We start from the raw sequence: 22,456 nt of genomic DNA on the forward strand, positions 1-22,456 counted from the left end.
AGGATTTTCAGAACAATATTTAACAAATCCGAGAAGTTTTTGATTTTTTTTTTCATTTTAATATTTATTTTTTATTACCCCCTCCCCTTGATCTTTCGGAGACCAGTAGGATAAAATGTTAATTAAATATTTGTAACGGCCTTATTTATCACGATTTAATTCTTTAACGATATTAGTTAGTTTTTTTAATGCCAATACTTTAAAGTATCGATCTTTTTTTAAGTGAAACTAGAGACATCAAACAATTTTCTCGGAAAACATCGAAAAGAAATTAGTAAAACCGCGTAAAATCTCATCTCACTCGATTTACAAATTGTTCACATGTAAAAAAACTACCGATAAATCAACCGATTCGAAAACATTGCTCAAGTACAAGATGAAATTGTATCCGACTAGACTATTGCCGTAGTGGGTGTCGGTTTCACGTATATTAACTGTATCGGTGTAAAAGCATTGCAACAAGGTGATGAAAGTGTACTTCCAACTAATTGTCGATTAATGCAAACTCTCGTCGTTAGCCGTCTGATGATGATCTACTTTATTTCTCTTTTCCCTTGTTTAATACATCCAAAATACAAGTTAGGTTATACGGTACATCACACTATTGGTTGTTGATTTGTTGTGAGAAAATGAAACGCCCTTTTCCTATTACCTTGATGGACTGTGATGAGATGATTAGTGGGCATTGTTTAACTGAAGAGTTTAAGAAGCGAAAGTATCAGAAACGAAGTCTTAAGTTTTTATTTTATTTCCCATCAAGTAGAAAAAAATGGTCTTGAATCGGATTGGCTCATGTTTGAGAAATATTTAGGAATTTAATTGCACTCAATTCAACTAGTCAAACAGATTTTGAGATCGGGCAAATAAATGACATTAAATAAAACTTCTTAAATTGTTCTCAATATGAAATCAATTTCACATAAAAACTGCTTTCACCAAACATTGCTGTATATATTGCATAAGAACTTCTTTAGTGTTCTGTTAGACATTGAAGAGATTAATAGGCAAAAGGAGAAGTTGAAGTAGATTTAGCATTTGAGTAATTGAATTCGGCCAAAAATAGAAAAATTGGTTTTGATCGAAAATGAACTGCAAAACTATCAATTGTACACCCAACCGGCGGATGGCAGATTTTAATACAATTCTGCATAAGAACCTTAGAGAAACTTGATAACATTTTGCTATATACAAATGCGGAAAATTTTCATACAACCGTTGTTTTGAAAGCTTACAGTTTTGTATTATTTTTATACAGTATCTGTATGAAAATCTTACATTTCTTGTATTAAACCCTTGCAGAATTATTTATGCCAAGATTTTATACAATAATGCCGGGGCTGGGGATGCAAGTCTTTCTAATAAAGACAAAAAATCTATCGTTTCTGCATGCACTTTTAAGCGCAATTTGGAGGCATTAGTTGAAGTTATTAATACCTAGAGTGTCCCCGGGAATAGAGTTTTGAACAAATTGAAAAATTGAAAAATCAAAATTTATCAAGGAATATTCGAAAGGCTCAAGGAATTCCTGATAAAATTTCCGGAGGAATGTCCAGAAGAATTTGAAAAAATCGAACGAATTCCTGGATGAAATTATGAAGAAGTTTCTTAAGAACTCCAATATTTTTTTCCTACAGTTTCCGAAGTTTTTCTTAAGGAACACTGGAAGAATTTATTTACGCAACTCCTGAAATAATTTAACAATTTAGCAATTTCTCAAAAAAATTCGAAGGAATTCCTATACCGATTACCGCAAACATTCCCAAAGATATTTTCAATAGAAATTATAAAGATAGTATAAAAGAATTAATTTTCCTAGGTATTTCCGAAGATTTTTTTGTAAGAACTCTGACCAAATTTCCAATGTAATTTCCGATAGAATTTTTTTTAAAAATATTTCGTTAAGGATTTTTGATTTTTTTTTAAGTTTTCCCAATGGAATTTTTGAAGAAATATCATGATGCATTTCCAAAAGAATTTCTGTATCTATCTCCAAAGTAATTTCCTCAGAATTTGCCGAAAGGAAATTCCGAAGAAATTCTTGGAGGAATTCACAGAAAAATTCAAGAATTTCGGAAATTCCTTCAGGAGTTCCTTCGGAATTTCCTTCTGGAGTTCTTTCGAAAATTCCTTTAGGAATTCGTTCGGAAATTTCTGAAAGAAATTCCAGCGGAAGTACGGGACCCGTTGGTATGGCATTTCCGATGGAATACCTGGATGAATTTTTGAAAGTATTGCTAAAGGAATTCCTGAAGGGAATTCCGGAGGGGTTTCTAAAATCTTAGACAATACTTAAGGAGTTTTCGAAAGAATTCTTTAAGGATTTTTCAAAGATATTTCTAGATTTATTTCGGAGCTGAGCTCATCAAGATGGGCCCGGAAAAGCTGGCCACTGTCACCATTAGTGAATGAGTTCGTGGGAAGTTACCAAGCCGGCTTCGTTGACGGCCGCTCGACAACGGACCAGATCTTTACTATACGGCAAATCCTTCAAAATGCCGTGAATTCCAGGTCCCAACGCACCATCTGTTCGTTGACTTCAAGGCGGCATACGACAGTATAGACCGCGTAGAGCTATGGAAAATTATGGACGAGAACAGCTTCCTGGGAAGCTTACCAGACTGATCAAAGCAACGGTGGATGGTGTGCAAAACTGTGTGAAGATCTCGGGCGAACACTCCAGTTCGTTCGAATCGCGCCGGGGACTAAGACAAGGTGATGGACTTTCGTGCCTGTTGTTCAACATTGCGCTAGAAGGTGTCATGCGGAGAGCCGGGTGTAACAGACGGGGTACGATTTTCAACAGATCCAGTCAATTTATTTGCTTCGCGGATGACATGGACATTGTTGGCCGAACATTTGCAAAGGTGGCAGAACTGTACACCCGCCTGAAACGTGAAGCAACAAAAGTTGGACTGGTGGTGAATGCGTCAAAAACAAAGTACATGCTTGTGGGCGGAACCGAGCGCGACAGGGCCCGCCTGGGAAGCTGAGTCACGATAGGCGGGGATACATGCGAGGTGGTCGAGGAATTGGTCCACCTCGGATCCGTGCGAACGGCTGACAACAGCGTTAGTCGGGAGATTCGAAGGCGCGGCAGCTGTGGAAGTCTGGCCTACTACGTGCTCCAGAAGAAACTGCGGTCGAAAAGATTCGCCACCGCACCAAATGTGTCATGTACAAGACGCTTGTGAGACCGGCTGTCCTCTACGGACATGAAACATGGACAATGCTCGAGAAGGACTTGCAAGCACTCGGAGTATTCGAGAGACGGGTGCTTAGGACCATCTTTGGCGGTGTGCAAGAAGACGGTGTGTGGCGGCGAAGAATGAACCATGAGCTCGCCCAACTCTACGGCGAATGTTTCAAGAATGCCGGACAGCAACCCTGCAAAGATGGTGTTCGCTTCCGACCCGGCAGGTACGAGACGGCGTGGAGCGCAGCGAGCGAGATGGGCAGACCAGGTGCAAAACGACTTGGCGAGCGTGCGGCGTATCCGAGGATGGAGAGATGCGGCCTCGAACCGTGCATTGTGGCGTCAAATTGTTGATTCAGTGTTATCTGTTTAGATGTTAACTAAATAAATGAATGAAGATTTATTTGCGGAGCATTTTTGAAGAAAATCCTTGAGGATAGAGAAAAAAAATCACTATGGAATTCCTAAAGGAATTGTCTAGGGTAGTTTTGAAAGAGTTTCTAGGTGACTAATCTAATAGATTCCGGGGAAGGATTTCCATATGAACGTTAGAATAAATTCATGAAGCAATTCTCGAGTATATCCAAAGAAGTATGATGATAGATCGACGGCACTCCCGATATTTTTATTTGTAAGTCTTTATCCCAAATTTGTTTTGTAAATCTTGCGTTTATTTAGAAGGCTCATTTGCCATTTGGCCTTACGGAGCTGGATATCTCCCTTTAATACATTTGGAAATTCATAATATTCGAAGGTCTCAAGGGATTCCTGATAAAATTTCCGGAGAAATGTCCAAATGAATTTGAAAAATCGAACGAAGAAGTTTCTTAAGAACTCCAATAATTTTTTCCTACAGTTTCCGAAGTTTTTCTTAAGGAACACTGGAAGAATTTATTTACGCAACTCCTGAAATTATTTAACAATTTAGCAATTTTTCAAAAAAAATCGAAGGAATTCCTATACCGATTACCGCAAACATTCCCAAAGATATTTTCAATAGAAATTATAAAGATAGTATAAAGGAATTAATTTTCCTAGGTATTTCCGAAGAATTTTTTGTAAGAACTCTGACCAAATTTCCAATGCAATTTCCGATAGATTTTTTTTTTAAGGATTTTTGATTTTTTTTTTTAAGTTTTCCCAATGGAATTTTTGAAGAAATATCATGATGCATTTCCAAAGGAATTTGTGGATCTATCTCCAAATTAATTTCCTCAGAATTTTCGAAAGGAAATTCGAAGAATTTCTTGGAGGAATTAACAGAGAAATTCAAGAATTTCGGAAATTCCTTCAGAAGTTCCTTTGGAATTTCCTTCTGGAGTTCTTTCGGAAATCCCTTTAGGAATGCGTTCGGAAATTTCTGAAAGAAATTCCAGCGGAATTACGGGACCTGTTGGTATGGCATTTCCGATGGAATACCTGGAAGAATTTTTGAAAGTATTACTAAAGAAATTCCTGAAGGAAATTCCGCAGGGGTTTCTAAAATCTTAGACAATATTTAGGGAGTTTTCGAAAGAATTCTTTATGGAATTTTCAAAGGTATTTCCAGATTTATTTGCGGAGCATTTTCGAAGAAAATCCTTGAGGATAGAGAAAAAAATCACTATGGAATTCCTAAAGGAATTTTTGAAAGAGTTTTTAATCTAATACATTCCGGGGAAGGATTTTTCATATGAACGTTAGAAATTCATGAAATATAAGCTGCATGATTACTGAAGAAATTCTTAAGGAATTCTCGAGAATATCCAAAGAAGTATGATGATAGATCGACGGCAATCCCGATATTTTTGTCTTTATCCCAGATTTTTTTGTAAATCTTGCGTTTATTTAGAAGGCTCATTTGCCATTTGGCGTTACGGAGCTGGATATATGTTTTTTTGTACAATTTATTCAACAATTTTTGTGATCCTTCTTACAAATAGAGTTAGTTTGGGTAGCTGACGTACACGCGACTGACTCGAGATTAGGGATCACAATAGGAAAAGGAGGGGCTTTAGGGTTTTAAAATTATTGATTTCGTTGTTGTTGACTTGGTATGATGGTGGATTTTGACATTGATCTTGATGGAAGACAATCAAAAACAAAAAAAAAAACAGGAGACAACGAAAAGAAGAGGACATTTTTAAGGGGAAATTCTACAGACAGGAGACACGCACAGAATCAAAATCTTGCCATGGTGTTGGTATAGAAGTGTTTCGATAAAGCACTCAATGCTTTTCGTATCCCTCTTAAAAGATACGCTGAGTGCTTAACCGGCTTCTTAGACCGAACTGCCTCTAGAGAAGAAACTGCCTGTCAGTGAAGATGAAGAAGTGTTTAGCAGAATATTAATTCCAGATTCAATACAGGGTTTTGTTTTACTGCAGTCCGAATTTTTGAAGGACTTCCTGGAGAAGTTCCTGGAAGAATTCCTTCAGATGTTCCTGAAGGAACTCTTGTAGAAATCTAAAAATTCATACATAAAACCAAAAGGATTTTTTTTTTGGAAATTCCATTACCAATTCCTCCAGAAATTCGTTTAGAAATTCTTGTCCCAAATCTATTCAGGCTGTTTTTAGCAAATTCGAAGTTTGACCTACGGATATTTTGTTTGGACAATTGTGTTTTTCAATTATTGAGGCACTAATAAACTATTTTGTTCGCCTCGATGATGATGATGGATTTTATATTTATTGACGTAATTGTAATTTGACCTTTTTCTTGTGTAGTCTACAAAAGTTTGAGTCTCGCGTAAAGCAGATATGAATGATTTTTAAATTTATGTACAGACTTGCGCTTTTTCAGCTGTTTCAATGATTCTGCGGATTAGTAATAGGCTACCCGACTAGTTAGTCATAACAAAATTTTATCACAATTATATCAATATGTGTTACAAATAACAAAACTTGCAATAATCTTGTTATTAATTCTCTGGCAAAAATGAAGGAAATAAAACTTCATGATCGTCATAACATGATTATAACACAATGTGTTATGTTTATTTCCCCAAAAAAAATTGCCTACATTTTTGGTAGATAGGCATTGGAAAAAAAGTATAGGTACCACCTACAGTATAACTTGAATCTACATTCAAAGTTGAACCAACTGGACAAGATAATTGCCTACATTATGGATAATCATAATCTTTGCAAGAACATAATTTGTTATAGTATAAGCTATTTTCACCGCTTTTTATGTAACACAACGAGTTATAATTTTGTTCAATTAATAACATATTTAGTAATATTTTTGTTAAAACTTGAAGAGATTTTGTTACAATTTTTGTTATTTTAACTACTAATGGTACATGTTTTATAACAACCGCTGATATAAAAAATTGCTGTAACAGAATAACAAGCTCTGATATAAATCTGTTACCATCCATTGGTCGGGTATCTAGTAGAGTTTGATTTCCGCGGTTGATACCGAGACTTTTGATATCGACGGAGCGGTAACACAAGTTTTGATTTTGTTGACAACGACATAGTTTATTAGATTATTATTGATGCTTTGGAGTGGCTAACGTTACTTGTAATAACATGAAACGCGATTCTTGGTGGAACTTTTGAAATCTGTGCGAGAGGTATCACAAGTTTTGCATTTTTATGAACTCGAAGCATCACTACTGATACTTATGAGAATCTGTAGATGAAATAAACAGTTTTTTACATTTATTATTTTTGCTGGATAGTAATGGAGAGTTATGAAATTTATATCTGTGATGGTAATCAGATCGTTTTTGTTTTGTTTTGCAAATCTTAATTAAATTGTTGAAAAATTAAATTCAATTAATTATCTTAAAGATAAATCGTCGTCTAGCTCAAACCTTTGTAGGGGTATGTGGCGGGACCATCATCATCATCATCATCATCATCATATGGCCATCAGTGTATGTATGTATATGTGTATTTGTGTATATCTGTATATGAATGTATGTGCGTGTGTGTTGATGCATGTTTAAATATGTTCACAGTTTATCAAAGTCTGACCTCTTTTCCTCAATGAATCGCCTGCTTTGAGCGTAATTACAGCGGCACACTAGGAGTTAACTTTCTGAAATCAGTATGGCGAAAGGCATCTAAGGTTCGATTTCTCAAAATTAAGCACCTTCATCGAAAAAATATTTGGTAGGCGTAGTAGCGGACACCTTTCTACATAACCGGTACCAAATAGTTTTTCATGAAAAGTTCCTAATTTTGAGAAAACCCGCGTTAGATGTCTTTCACCATACAAATTTCTGGCGATTAACTCCTGATGGCTATTTTACGCATATACTATAGCGCCTGGATGTGGTAGCGGCGAGTAGAAAATCAGCCACTGCCAATAATTCATTATTCTGACGCTGAACATGTTTGAGCATTTACAAAGGCTTGATCGCAATATTAGCAAGGACATTGCCCTTGATAACAATTGATCAGCCCTGGCATGCACGAACATGCGCGCGTCTTCAGCAGCTGTAGCACTTTTTCATTTAATTTTATTGCACTACACATTTGTTTCGACCGCGGTCACTGCACTGGTTCTATTGTTCTATTTTTGTGCGAATCACCGCACAAAAGTAGAGCGCGAAAACCAACCGCACTGGATGACGGTCGAAACGAGACTCCGAAAATTCCTTTACGAATTCTTTCAGAAACTCCTTTGCTCTTAAAAATTCCTTTGGAAAATCCTACGGAAGTACCTATGGAAAATCTTTAGGGAGTTCCTTCAGCAATATATACGGAAATTCTTTCAGGAATACCTTCGGAAATTGTAAAAAAAATCCTTCCGTAAAATTTCTTCGAAAACTTTCAGAAATTCCCTCGGAAATGCTTCTGAAGATTCGAGAATTCCTTTACAAATTCTTTTAAGAATTTATTTCGAATCTTGTTTGGAATTCCTGCGGAAAACATTTCAGAAATTTCTTTAAGAATACCTACGGAAATTGTTTCAGGAAAACCTTCCAAAATTTCTTTAAGAGAATTCTTTTTATGCATTTCTGTATGAATTCCTTTGGAAATTGCTTTAGGAACTCCTGCCGAAGAAACTTCTGCATCAACAATTATTCCAGGATTTTCTCAAACAAAATCTTCCAGTAATTCCTTAAAAAATCCCTTCCGAAATTCAACGAAGAAACTTTTGGAATTCTTTCGAAATTCCTTTTAGGAAAATCTTAATAATTTCACCAAGGAACTCTTGCGAAAATTCCTCCACTCCAGTAAAAACACTCCAGTGTTTTTCAGTTCACGCGCTCTGGCTCTGCGTGCATTTTTCTTAACAGATTGCCAAGACATTCAGAAAATTCATTTTTCAATTTTCATTTCTTTCCCTAGCCTATTCAGTCATTTCCCCTACCTCTAACATTAAAAAAACTTTTGCGTGTAACAATTTTTTTCGTTCAAACATCACTTCGATATGAAATTATGGATTTTTTTTATCAGAAGTCATTCTCAATTCAAATAGAATAATTAACACAAATCCGCTGAAAAAACCAAGTTGCCATGGCTTTTGACGTCACTTCTTCGCATTCTACTGTACTGTCATCAGAGCTTAAATTGATCCATATGGTACACTTGCCGGCAGCAAAATTTGTGGTGAGAATTTGTGCTTGAAACTTTATGTTTCGTTCATTCATTGAAATAATTTGAAGCAATGGAACAATCACAAAATGTGACAAATGTATGTACCTGGTGGATCCAACAATTGGTAATTACCTATCTTAGCAATCTGATGGAAAAATAATCAATAAACTGCCAGCATCAAAATCAGAAATGGCCGATTACGTTTGGATTGTCGGTCCCTTCAAGGCAGTTTGGGCCAGACAATGTTTTCCATAAGTACGATGTGTTTTGCAAGTTTTTTTATTATCATAAGAAATTAAAGAAGCCTATTCAAAAAGCCAGTAATGAAAGTTGCAGAAACATGGAAAAATCTAGGAAAATTATTACGAAAAAATGAAATATTTCCGCAAAAATTAAGAATTTTGTTGTTGCTTGGTGCATATTGAATGCAAACTAGAAGAAGGAAGAAAACTATTACAAAAACGTTAACGAAAATGGCTTGAAAAATTTAACAAGATATTTGACGTGTCGAGTAATTTAATAGTAGTTTGTGCAACAAGTTGCAAAAAGATGATTTTTCAGCACGAGTTATACGTTTATCCAACGAGGCTTGCCGAGTTCGATATATATTACGAGTGCTGAAAAATTCGAGTTTTGCAAGGAGTTGTAATAAATTTGATTACTGTTATTACAACGAGTTGTAATAAATTTGATTTGATTTGAACTTAAATTTGATAAATCTGTACCAAAATTATACAGTCTAATTTACTCCACATGATTATTCTTGCCAATAAATTATGTTGCTGCAGAGAACAATCAGATTCCATGTTACCGTGCCACATTGCATAGTTCGATAAGCCGTGAAGCGATAGATGTACTTGACTTTGGAATTTTTCGATGTCGTGTCCACCAAACTATTTAATTTATTACGGAGCGCATAGAATACACTATTTGAGCACTTATCGAAGCTAATTCAGCAAAATGTAGTCATGTAACTACTGTTCTGATGTTGGTTTTTCATTATAGCACCCAAATGAGTGCTATAATGAATATTATGCAACCCATTTGAGTTGCATAATGTTCATTAAAGCACCCATTTCGTTGGTATGGAAAAGTAGGCCGTTTTATCACTCAAAGACGAACTGTAAACTAGATATTATGATCAGGAATTGCAAAAAAATATTTAAGAGTAACCAAACCACTCATCACAACTTTAAGAAATTTACTTAAACACTTATTTTGAGATCATTTAAAACGATTCAAAACAATGTTTTTCATTAAGAAATTGAAAATAACAGATTTACAAAAATGAATAATCAAATAGTGACGAGCAAATGGAACTTTGCTCACAAAATAAAAGTTGGTATTACAATGTATTATTTGCGCTCTCGAGGTGAACCGGTCTAGGGGCGAAAGCCTCTTTAATAAAGATTTTAATACATAATATTTGCGCATTAAAATTAATTTTATTTTTTAAATAGAAAACACATACATAGGAAAATTTATCATTAAGTACCAAAAATGCCTACGATTCAAATAAAGATTACAACGGGTCTAGCTTGAAAAATGAAGATAAATCCTTGGAATCTTGCAATGATAACCATTTTGGATCGAACAATGGTTACCGATACAACAGCGAGCGGTACATATGTAGGACAGGAAATAAGGTAAATAAATAGGTAAGAAATAAGAAACAAGTTATTATGAAGGATGGTTAATTAATCCATTATGCCTGTTATTTCCTGATACAATATCGTAAACCTCATATCAAATCAAGCCCATATCGGTGCACGTATGAATTATTTCAGATAAGAGTTGAACAAGCGAACCTTGCTTTCGATAAGTTTTGTAAGTCCAAGGCGGTAGCAGTTCATAATGATACGAAACGAAAAGTCTTGGAAGCAAGAGAGAGGAACGATTGGTTATATCGAATGGAATCGGCCAAGCGGTCGCATAGAAGTGTTGTAGTCGAGCTTGAAACAAAGGATATCAGAGATCATATCAAAATATTTTGTTATGACACTACATCACGAAACTTTGAAACGCATAATGGATCGGTAGCGCTGTTAGAGATAGGGCTTGGAACAAATTGTTTCAGAGGTTGTTTCAGAGATACGATAGTGGATACAAGATTTTTTTATGTTTACAGGTTATCCGACTTGTCAATATCCCCAACTCAGCCATCTTGGATTTTTGTATGGAATTTATGGTCGTTTGTTTACGTTTTGCACTGAAAATGTATGTTTCCCCCCCGCGCTGGTTATTCCCATCTACTGACAAAGTCGGATAACCTGTACATAAAAAAATCTTGAGTGGATAACGAATTCGATCAACATTTTGTGCATGTTGACGCCGGATGGCTAATAGCCGAAATGTAGGCAATTTACTATGATAGTGAACTTGAGATGCTACTTGGAGAAATTTAATTTCAAAGCCGTCTTGAAATCCATAAACAGATGAGCATTACGACCTGATATTCAGGCTATTTTTGAATGATTTGTCGAAGGGTGAAGATCTGGTGCGTTGTTGAGCAGATGAAGCCGGCTTGGTAACGAACTCATTTACTATTGGTGACAAAAGACGTAAGATGATCTGGGAAATCACTTTGTAGGCGGTGTTTTTAGGAAGATGATCGTTCAAAAGATCTCACACTCCAGCTTATCTCCTTTCTTGTATGACACACACCTCCGGTAGTTATTCTATTTCCCAGATTTTGACTATCAGTCTGTGCGGACTAGTGACCAATTTTTCCGGGCCCAACGCAATGAATTAATCTCCGATACTTGACCCTCACTGCCTGCACTCTCAGCTCAGTTGAGGTGTACCTCAAAGTGCTGCTTCCACGTTTCGATTATCACACGTTCATCCGTTAGGATGCTCCCATCCTTAACCCAGCACATCTCGGCTCGCGGTACGAAGCCTTTGCAGGATGCGCAAAACTTCTGATAGTTCTAACTGGCGTGTTTCTTGAGAACGGTACAGCTGTTCCATCTCCTGACACTTCGCTTCTTCCAGGCAGTGTTTCTTCTTCTGCAAGTCGCGAGTATCCGTTTCCGTCAATAGCGTGCTTCTCATCCAGAATGTTTCTGTCAAACCAGTCGCTCCGTAGACTTCGTCCTACATAACGGACGATGTTCTCCACTTAGTCGGTTCTATTCCTGGATAACCTGAGCGTTTAAATCTCTATGATGGTTTAAACGTTGTGGCTTGGGTAGCTGTTATACTCTCAGTCGAGCTGTGCGTAGAATGCGCTTTTATCATCATCAGTGTTTCCGGAGTGTTAGCTTTGAAGCATTGACCTTTAATTCTCAATCTGCACATTCGCTCAAAAACCTTACAGAAACTGTATTAAAATTTGGCATTGTATTGAAATCTTACAATTGTATATTATTTTGAAACAGTATCTGTATAAAAAGCTAACATTATTTGTATTGAAACCTCGCAGAATTGTATATGCTTAAATTTTCTACAAAAAATATAAGATTTGTTTTTGGGGGTTCACACCCAAAATGTGAAAAATCAGGTGTAAAAATTGTCGTGACATGTTTTAAATCTGCAAATTTTTATTTCAACGAAGAATTTAATTCTGAAGAAAAGCAAAAAGTCCCTGATGAGTGCCATCGAGAAGTCATGCAATGCTGAAGGAAAAGATCTGTCATCCCGATAACCAAACGAGGCGGTTGCGGTCAAGCGGATTGCGAAGTTGTTCTTGCCGATGTTTCGAGAGGGTAGTTGCAGCCTAAAATGGATATACCTAGTCATCTGTTACAATGGATTGGGGACGACTAGATGGGGAGCACTGCTGAACCATTGATAGTCACAAGGTCAGAATTTTCCCACAATGGGGATCGATCTTGTGCCAGGCACTGAATTCCAACGAACGATAAGCGAAAAGGGTTTAACCATAAACACGGAGCTCAAACCGTTCTCGTTTATGTGGGAAAATCCTCGCTCGCGGAGTCCCTGAGGAAGGTCCCAAACGGACCGAACCGTTGGACAAGATTAAATAACAGTGTTTTGAGTTTGTCAAGACTGAAAAGCCATCTCCGAAGTGGCCGAGAAGTGATGAATTAGTAGAGTCTCCTTTATTGAGTTATACTTCCGGAACCGGCAGGCCAAGTTTTTGTGAAACATAGGATATGTCCACAGTTAATGTTAACATATGCTAATTTTTTTTATTGTACCTATTACATTTTTCTACTGTACCGTCGTCGGGGGTGACAATGGGTCTAGGGGGTGAGAATGGGTCGGCGTCCCCACCAACCGTATGGAGGTCGAATAACAAATACGTTCAAAAAGGTCTCTTATAATTTAGTATTCTTGCCCTTAGATACATTAAATCTATTCTACAAGCATTCTATGTAGTTGAAACAGTGACCCATTCTCACCCCCATTTGACCCATTGTCACCCCCGACGACGGTAACCTTTGTTTTATTATTAAGAGATGAACTTTTAAAATCTCTATAATAAAAAATATTTTATTAAATGAGTTTGCCAAAATGACAATTGCGGTTTTGTGACATTATTGAATACAGTGAATTACTCTTCAAGTGTGAAAAGGATCAGTTGTTTTCAACTGATTTGCTCAAATTCTCTTAGGTTCTCTCCAATCACTTAGGCAACCCCACCAAGTATATTTTTTCAATCTGTGAAACAGAAAGATGAATTTTCCCCGATTCAAACTAGGATCTTTCTTGACGAACTATCTCTGAATCTCTGAAGGCAGCATATATCTAAAACTAGCTGATTTTGAAGAAAGGTCCTCCCTCGTCCAGGACGTGCGATTTGAAACTTGGTGAGAAAATTCCATTATACACCTGATTATTTTTTTACACGGGAGATGCGTTCCGTGTAAAAAAAGTTTCCAATTAAAAATTCGAAAATCCGTGCAAAAAAAGTTTTATGATTTCTCAACGAATCAAGCAAAATGGAGCAACTTTGCAAAAAATTTGTATGGGATTTTTTTTACACGGCCGTGTAAAAAAAAATCCATGTAAAAACAGAATCGGGTGTATACATATGTTTACCAAATTATATTGAAACTATATGATCACATACAAAAAAAACCATTCGGGCACCCGATTGAAGCGATTTAGATAGGAAGAGTCGGGAACGGAATCGGCAACTTCCTGTTTTTAACATCTCATGGATAAAGGGCGGGCTCTTCTCCCCATCTATTTGGTCAATCTGGGGAAACGAGGGCTAGATTATATTATTGTGTGTACGAACTTTCTTCTGGATGGAGATTCTCTATTCATCCCGTGGATTCGCATAAGTGTTTCTGCTTATGGAAGAAAACAATGATGAGAGGTCATCGAAACTTTATTGACTTCTAGTGTGCACGACAGTTCTGCAAGTGAAAGATGAAGAACCGGGTAGATCCGGCATCATGTCATCGAAGAAGAAACCGACTGCAAATAGGGAACAAGACTTGGAGCTGGGACGTAATTGCATCAATTGAGTAGTGAGGACATTTCCAAGAGGACAGGATAATAGTCGGTTTTTTCTCGATTGATGATCGATCGATCGACTGACATGAGGGATACCAACAGTAGGAAACTTCTGCAAAATGTGGACTTCATCAGCTCTTCAGGATTATGCAACGTAAAAATGCTGGAAAAACAAAAGCTGTTAACTGATGCAAACGATGCAATCTTTCTGTATCGGAATATTTGTATGGTGCTTGGACTGGATCTGAGAATTCGGGTTGATTCAAGAAGAAATTATCTAAGCCTTTCAGATCAGATCAGATCGATTTTTACATCCTCAATTTTGAATACAACATTTTCGAAAACGAATCCATTTTGGACATCGGAATGATCCGAAACACCTAGAGAGATAAGGTATTTTATTTTTTTCCGTTATGTTTATGTGAGAGTGTTGACAACTGCTATTCGTTGACCCTGGGTGGTCAGTAAATAATATTCCAGAATCTTTGGAACGACAATAGAAGCAACGAAATCTACAAAATTAAATTTTATCTTCATTTTTATTTACACGTGTAAATTTTAATAATTTTCAATTTAAAATTACAGCACGCTTGACAACACGCTTGATTGAGTAAATTTTCATGGTCAAGCAGCACCAGCATCAAAATAAACGTAATTTTACAAAATATTCTTAGCTGTGAATACGAGGATATAAGTCGTTCAATATTCAACTATTAGCCCTCAACATAATTTCTTGAAATTTTTATAACGTCAAAGTTTTCGTCCAATTATTAATCGACTTACCTCAAACAGCGAAAAGTCCACCGGTATCAGTCTTAGGGTGTTTCGGGGCGAGCTGGAATACATGGCAGCGGATATCGCCGAGGCCCTCGCCGCTGCCACCGCCGCCGCTGCACTGTCTTTTGTCGAGCCGCTCGCCGTCGCAGGCGTTGCCGCCGACGGTGCCTTGCTGGTTGTGCTATGATGATGTTGGTGCTGGTGACTATTGCTACTTCCATTGTTGCTACTGTTGCTACTGCTACTGCTGCTGCTACTGCCGGTAGTTCCTATTTCATCACAAGATTTCTTCACGCTATCTATTTGTGTTGTTGGTAAAACTGCAAGTGGATTTTGGGAAGCAAACGGGGAGAAAGAAATGGAAAGAGTTCATTTTAGTTGATTGGCATTAAATTCAAATATTGGTAATGCGGTAGATACGCGGCGAACCAGCGATAGCGCGCGGTTTACCAATGCAACGCATATTGAAAGCATAAAGGAGGGAAGCCACACGCCACGGTACGCGGTATCAACATAAGAGGTAAACGACGACGACATTGGATTAGCTAAAAGGTATAAATTCCACGGAAATAGTTTTGGTTTTGGGTATATTTTTTTTTGGATTGTGCCGGAGCGCATCGAAATTCATATCAGATGTACAAACGGGCGGACGTGTCAATTAATTTGTGCCACTGGCACCGGTACTCGGAATTTAGGTGCGGTAGTTTCGCAATGGCCATGGTGTTGGTCAGTGTTTGTCCGAAGCTTTGCTGTGGGGCTTTCAGTGATAGATAAATGACATTATTTGAGAAGATTTATGAGCTAATGGGAATGACCTATTAATGTCCACTTCCCAGACAAGCATGGATCAGCTAAGGGATCAATAATGTGTCTGAAGGTTAATGAATATGAATAAAGAATACGTTATTTCATAATCGAAATTCCTTTTGTTCAAATTAGGGCAACCGATCCTGGTCTCTTGGCCTCTATGTTCATCCCATCAATAACAATGCAAGAAAAGGAATTTGTTTTGTTTCTCATTTCTGTGACTTTTTCAGCAGTTATCACGTATGTTAGCAAAAATAATGAGTTCAGTGCGTGATCTCTCATGTTTCGGACAGCAGAACGATCGCGCGGTCGGCCGAATTATTGTGTTCTGCATTGCGCGGCCGGTAATAAAAATAATCAGTTCAGTGCGTGATCTCTCTTGTTTCGGACAGCAGAACGATCGCGCGGTCGGCCGAATTATTGTGTTCTGCATTGCGCGGCCGGTAATAAAAATAATCAGTTCAGTGCGTGATCTCTCATGTTTCGGACAGCAAACAATCGCGTGGTCGGGCGAAATATTGTGTTCTGACTTGCGCGGCCGGTAATAAAAATAATCAGTTCAGTGCGTGATCGCTCATGTTGCGGACAGCAGAACAACCGCGCGGTCAGCCGATTTATTGTGTTCTGCATTGCGCGGACGGTAATAAAATAATCAGTTCAGTGCATGATCTCTCTTGTTTCGGACAGCAGAACGATCGCGCTGTCGACCGAATTATTGTGTTCTGCATTGCGCGGCCGGGAATAAAAATAATCAGTTCAGTGCGTGATCTCTCTCATGTTTCGGACAGCAGAACGATCGCGTGGTCGGACGAAATATTGTGTTCTGCATTGCGCGGCCAGTAATAAAAATAATCAGTTCAGTGCGTGATCTCTCATGTTTCGGACAGCAGAACGATCGCGCTGTCGACCGAATTATTGTGTTCTGCATTGCGCGGCCGGTAATAAAAATAATCAGTTCAGTGCGTGATCTCTCATGTTTCGGACAGCAGAACGATCGCGCGGTCCGCCGAATTATTGTGTTCTGCATTGCGCGGCCGGTAATAAAATTAATCAGTTCAGTGCGTGATCTCTCATGTTTCGGACAGCAGAACGATCGCGCGGTCCGCCGAATTATTGTGTTCTGCATTGCGCGGCCGGTAATAAAATAATCAGTTCAGTGCGTGATCTCTCATGTTTCGGACAGCAGAACGATCGCGCGGTCCGCCGAATTATTGTGTTCTGCATTGCGCGGCCGGTAATAAAATTAATCAGTTCAGTGCGTGATCTCTCATGTTTCGGACAGCAGAACGATCGCGCGGTCCGCCGAATTATTGTGTTCTGCATTGCGCGGCCGGTAATAAAAATAATTAGTTCAGTGCGTGATCTCTCATGTTTCGGACAGCAGAACGATCGCGCGGTCGGCCGAATTATTGTACTTCCAGTTGAAAACCGAAGTGAGCTCTCGCTACAATCGAGTTTTCTCCCGTTTCCTTTTGTCGCAACTACGTCGCGACTAGTGCGCATCATGGCGCACGGCGGTGGCATAGATGCGCACTAGTCGCGATGCAGTTGCGACATCAGGAAATAGGGAAAAACTCAATCGTCGCGAGAGCTCACTTCGGTTTTCAACTGGAAGCACAATATTGTGTTCTGCATTGTGCAACCGGTAATAAAAATAATTAGTTCAGTGCGTGATCTCTCTTGTTTCGGACAGCAGAACGATCGCGCGGTCGGCCGAATTATTGTGTTCTGCATTGCGCGGCCGGTAACAAAAATTAATCAGTTCAGTGCGTGATCTCTCATGTTTCGGACAGCAGAACGATCGCGTGGTCGGACGAAATATTGTGTTCTGTATTGCGCGGCCGGTAATAAAAATAATCAGTTCAGTGCATGATCTCTCATGTTTCGGACAGCAGAACGATCGCGCGGTCGGCCGAATTATTGTGTTCTGCATTGGGCGGCCGGTAATAAAATTAATCAGTTCAGTGCGTGACCTCTCATGTTTCGAAGCGGGCTTGGTAGTCATATGGCTACTGCTTCTGCCTCATACGCAGGAGGTCGTTCAATCCAGGTCCGTTCCATTCTCCTACTTTGTATCTTTCTCTTTATTTCTCATGTTCTAGCAATCGCTAGAACTGGAAATGGACTTCCATACCGTTTCCATATTACTATTTCTATACCTTCAATTTGAGTATTCTAACAGTAATCTGCTAGAATTGGAAATGAACTTATAGAGCTCGTTTCCTACCTAATTACCTACCTAATCGTTTCCTTCCTAATTAGAAATTCCAACAGTTACCTTATCCTACCTATCACATTGGCAGCTCGTTAACCAAGACGGACCTCTGCCTCTCCAACCTAACCCAGCAATTCCAACAAATTCCGCATGAACTCGTGGCAAGTGCAGAGGTATATTCGGCTTGCAGTGGGCGAGTGATTGCAACATCATTTCCTCCTCCTTCCCCACATTGACTTACATTCTGACGTGGGGCAGGCGCCAGTATGACCTAACAAATGAGATCACCAGTACTTGTACATTGAAAATGTGTGCTAGTCCCAAGCAAACATCTGTTGGTTCCCTGTGCAAGAGCAGCTGATCTGGTCATAATGGAGTAGCAACTACTAGAGTTGGGCAAAACAGCTCATTGCAGTGAGCGGATCTGATCCGTTCAGATCATTGAAAAGAGTCAGCTCCTTAGATCAGCTCTTCAGTTCTTTAACCCTTAAAGGCGCAAGGCGATTTTTTTTAGAAATCGTCGAAAATATTTTAACGTAAACAACCATTAAAATCATGAACATTAAACATATTTTCGGTTTGTTGTTTTAAAACAACATTGCGCATTTAAGGGTTAATGCTACATATATTAAAAAATAATTGTTAATATTATTATTTTGATTTTAATTATCGCTCAAAAATTTGAAAAATTTATGTCATTCATTTATTTATTCATTCATTCATCACTCATCTATTTACCTCACTTTGAAATTTTTAAAATGTTAAGCTATAGTGAGGTAATAATTTCTTTTGAAAAACTTACAATTTTAAACTAATAACATTTATTACGCTTTTTCTGACCGTCTAGTTTTGAAGTCTAGGAGTTCATTTAGAATCATCACATTTATTTCTATACAAGAACTAACTCAATATTATTTTCTATTCATAATTCGAAGTTACATTTTGTTGATAACGTTTCTCAATCCGTTAATTTGAATAGTTCAGTCCCTAGTCTCTGATATGTATATGAACCATTATCACGTGTCATAAGTTTTCTCTTCACAGTGCAGTAAATCAATGCCTTGTTTGCGCGCGCTTCTAGCCATGCGTATTTGACATTTTCATACAAGCGAGCCCATTCATCTATATTGGTTCCCGAAATGCGAGAGAACTAAAAACAAGAGAGTAAAAAATACATAGCACGGTGCTACAAACAAACAGAGTGCACATGTAGCAGTATGCTGGCGGGAAAACCCGTCGCAGGCAAAAGATCCGCTCCGTGCAAGACACAGCTCCCAGTTCGGTTCGTTCGAACCACACGGTTCGCTAGAATCGGTCGCGACTGATCCGAATCGAGATCCGTGTCACACGGATCTGAGCTGGTAGCGCAGCTCTCGCTTCCATGTCACAGCAATTTCGAGCTGGACGACGACATGAGCGGAATTGAGAGTTGTGCGGATCTTCGGATCTTTTGCTTGCTACGGTTCGTTCGCTACCGCACTACTAGGTATCTCTTGTGTGTCCGTTCGTAGCGCCGAGTATGTGGGTATGGGTTTAGAAATAGACGGCAAGCTTGATTATTTTTGCTTGTGTGTTTCGTATTCCTTTCTGCAGCAGAAACGATTTCTGTCGCTTGGCTTGATGGTGCTTGAGGTGCAAATAATAAACGATCAGCACGTGCGCGGTACTGGACTGGAATGCTCATACAAGCTCGCTTGTGTTGTGTACCGCGAGCGTGGTATTCTCGTTTGTGTTGTACAAATTACAACAGCGCGCGTACTCGAGTGCGTACACTCGAGGGAGTTTCTCTAGGCGCGTGTTTGACAATGATTTCATCAATTTAAAGTGAGCTGCTGAACTGGGGATCTTTAAAAAAGATCCATGGCTCATCAGCTCAATGTAAGGAAGCGAATCTTTCGAACAGCTCCTGAGCGGATCGCCCATCTCTAGCAACTACGAGCAGTCAATCAAGCTCAAGCTCAAGCTCAAGTTATCACGTATGTTAGCAAAAATAAGCGACAAGATTGGAGCTGTATTTCCTTGATTCGAGATGAGATGAATATATATTCAGTGAGATGGAAATGGAAGCTGTTTTCAAAAAAAAAAATATCTTATTTTCCTTGTTGTCGGCTTCACTGGAACATTGCCTCCTCGCAGCTGAGCGTTATTCAAGCTTTTTCACAGTTATTAACTGCTAGGTTTTGAAGCCATGTAACGTTGTTTGATATCATGAGACAAACACAATCAAACTATAATACTCAGGGAAGTCCAGAAAAAAATCTAATCAAAAAATTTGCTAGACCAGAAACAAAATGTTTGAACATTTTTTTTTAAAATTTAATGATATATGAAAATGCCAAAATTAAAAGATAAATGCCTAATCGCAATACATTCCAAGTGATACCTATTAACCATATTACGCAAAAAGTATTGGATATTCAACGATATGCACGAAAAACAAAAACATATTTCGATTTTAAATAATAGTAAGTTCAATTGAATATTGCATTTATTTGCATGCTCCAAATATGTGGTTGAAAAAACTTTAAATTTTTTTTATCTGTAATATTTTCAAACACATGTTCATTCTCTTATGATCTATTCCAAAGTGTTGCTGCCAAGGAAACGGATAGTTCTAACATTTTAGAATTTTAAGTAGATATTTTTTATGATTGCTTTTTTGGTGATAATCAAATGGTAATAGAGTGAAATGGGGGCTCTCCTTAGCCGTGCGGTAAGACGCGCGGCTTCAAAGCAAGACCATGCTGAGGGTGGCTGGGTTCGATTCCCGGTGCCGGATTGGAAATTGTCTCGACTTCCCTGGGCATAAAAGTATCATCGTGTTAGCCTCATGATATACGAATGCAGAAATGGTAACTTGGCTTAGAAACCTCGCAGTTAATAACTGTGGAAGTGCTTAATGAACACTATTGCGAGGTGGCAATTTCCCAGTGGGGGATGTAATGCCAATGGAGAAGAAGAAGAAGAAGAAGAAGAAGAAGAAGAATAGAGTGAAATGTGTCATACATAATAAAAAAGATGATGACGAAAAAAAAGTAAAATCAAAACATTGTATCCATTCCCAACTAATCAAGTTTTTTTTTGTATCTTTATTAAGAAGACTTTCAGCCCTAGGAAAACTAATCAAGTTAAAACAAACAGATTATAATTAAAGCTTTCTACGAAACAAAACTCCTATTGCATCATAAACGTAACATTAAATCATCAGATTTTGATTTTTTAAAAAAAGCTGCGCTCATCTAATTAACTATAGGTTGTTTCGTCTGATTACCAGCTACATAAATAATATTGGAGTAGTCTCTTGAAACCGAATAGCACTATCTGATTAATCAGGCTTACCTTTCGAATTGATAGTAATTGGATATTATAATAATGAATCTCTACATAACTTGGCAGCAGATCGAAGCCGTGCAGAAAGCTTCAATTGCCTTGCTATTATCGCGCCATAACCGCACTTTTCAGTTACACAATCCTCCCCAACGACGACTACCTTTCAGTCAATACAAACATCGCATCGTCGGTAGGTTTTTCGGCAAAGAAACAACTGCAGCAGCCCGAAATGAATAAATAAGTAAACAAATTTCGTGACCGCAATGGGTCGAACCCGTCCATGCTGCTAGTACGGAAGAAGTTATTTCGGTACGTCGTACATATAGCAATGAACTGAGCTCCATGCTCAGACGACACGTGGTAGAACCATGCAGAAAAGTAGGCTCCATAAGTTAATATTTGATGTGGTTTGTTTTTCGGCATCGTCTGTGTTCGAAGCAGACGGACCAATTCACACATGAATTTTGTATACATAATTTTTACTTCAAGTATGTACTCGTGCCTTATGTTTCTTTATCTTCCTGGTGATAGACATTTTAATTTTTTTTCTGAGGTGTCAGTTCTACCTTTCATGTTTATAAATTCTTAAACTTTTTTTGACACTTAAGACTCTATCAATAATCGTTAGGTTCATTGCATTTTTACAAGACCTTTAAATAATTTCGGTTCCTCTTGCTAAAATTACTAAGATAAATAAACGTCTGTAGCGGAAGTGCTACTACTTCATACCCAATGCTAATTTTTATCTCGATAAACTAAATTGAATTATAGCTCTAATCTATTATTGAAATGCAATTCAGTAGTAAAAGTTTATTTTTCCAACAGTTACCGGAAAATGTATATTTTTCCCCCAACTATGACGGCATGCTATTATCGAAATGTTTTCCACCTAGTGCTGGATCCAGTACTAACATACATTAAAAAAGCAAATGCTTTTTCGCTGCTTCCCACTGGTAGTGTGCCAAAGTAAACTGTATGTGCTTTCCAGTGTTGCTGTTGAGCTGAAGGTGGAGAGTGTCTGGTGTCCTAATGGAGTTTGCTATCCGCTCGTTATATGGCATCCTCGACGCAAGTTTATTTTTATTTGACAGATTTAGGTCAACCCACGGATGGTGGGCGAAGCCCATCTTGATAAGGTCTAAAGCTCTGGCAATGGTGGTGATT

At 38.2% G+C, this 22,456-nt stretch overlaps 1 protein-coding gene across 8 annotated transcripts in view; it reads right to left on the bottom strand.

Annotated features, from left to right (window-relative positions):
* The window catches only part of LOC134213020 (protein spire), a 575,819-nt gene that overhangs the window by 17,155 nt on the left and 536,208 nt on the right, over positions 1–22,456 (bottom strand). For all 8 annotated transcript variants that reach the window (XM_062691477.1, XM_062691476.1, XM_062691474.1 and 5 more), the window contains one exon: positions 14,947–15,260. In XM_062691477.1, coding sequence (XP_062547461.1) covers positions 14,947–15,260 — 314 coding nt within the window. The remainder of the gene's footprint in view (positions 1–14,946; positions 15,261–22,456) is intronic.

Source organism: Armigeres subalbatus, chromosome 2, assembly GCF_024139115.2.
Source record: "Armigeres subalbatus isolate Guangzhou_Male chromosome 2, GZ_Asu_2, whole genome shotgun sequence".
Classification (NCBI taxonomy): Eukaryota; Metazoa; Arthropoda; class Insecta; order Diptera; family Culicidae; genus Armigeres; species Armigeres subalbatus.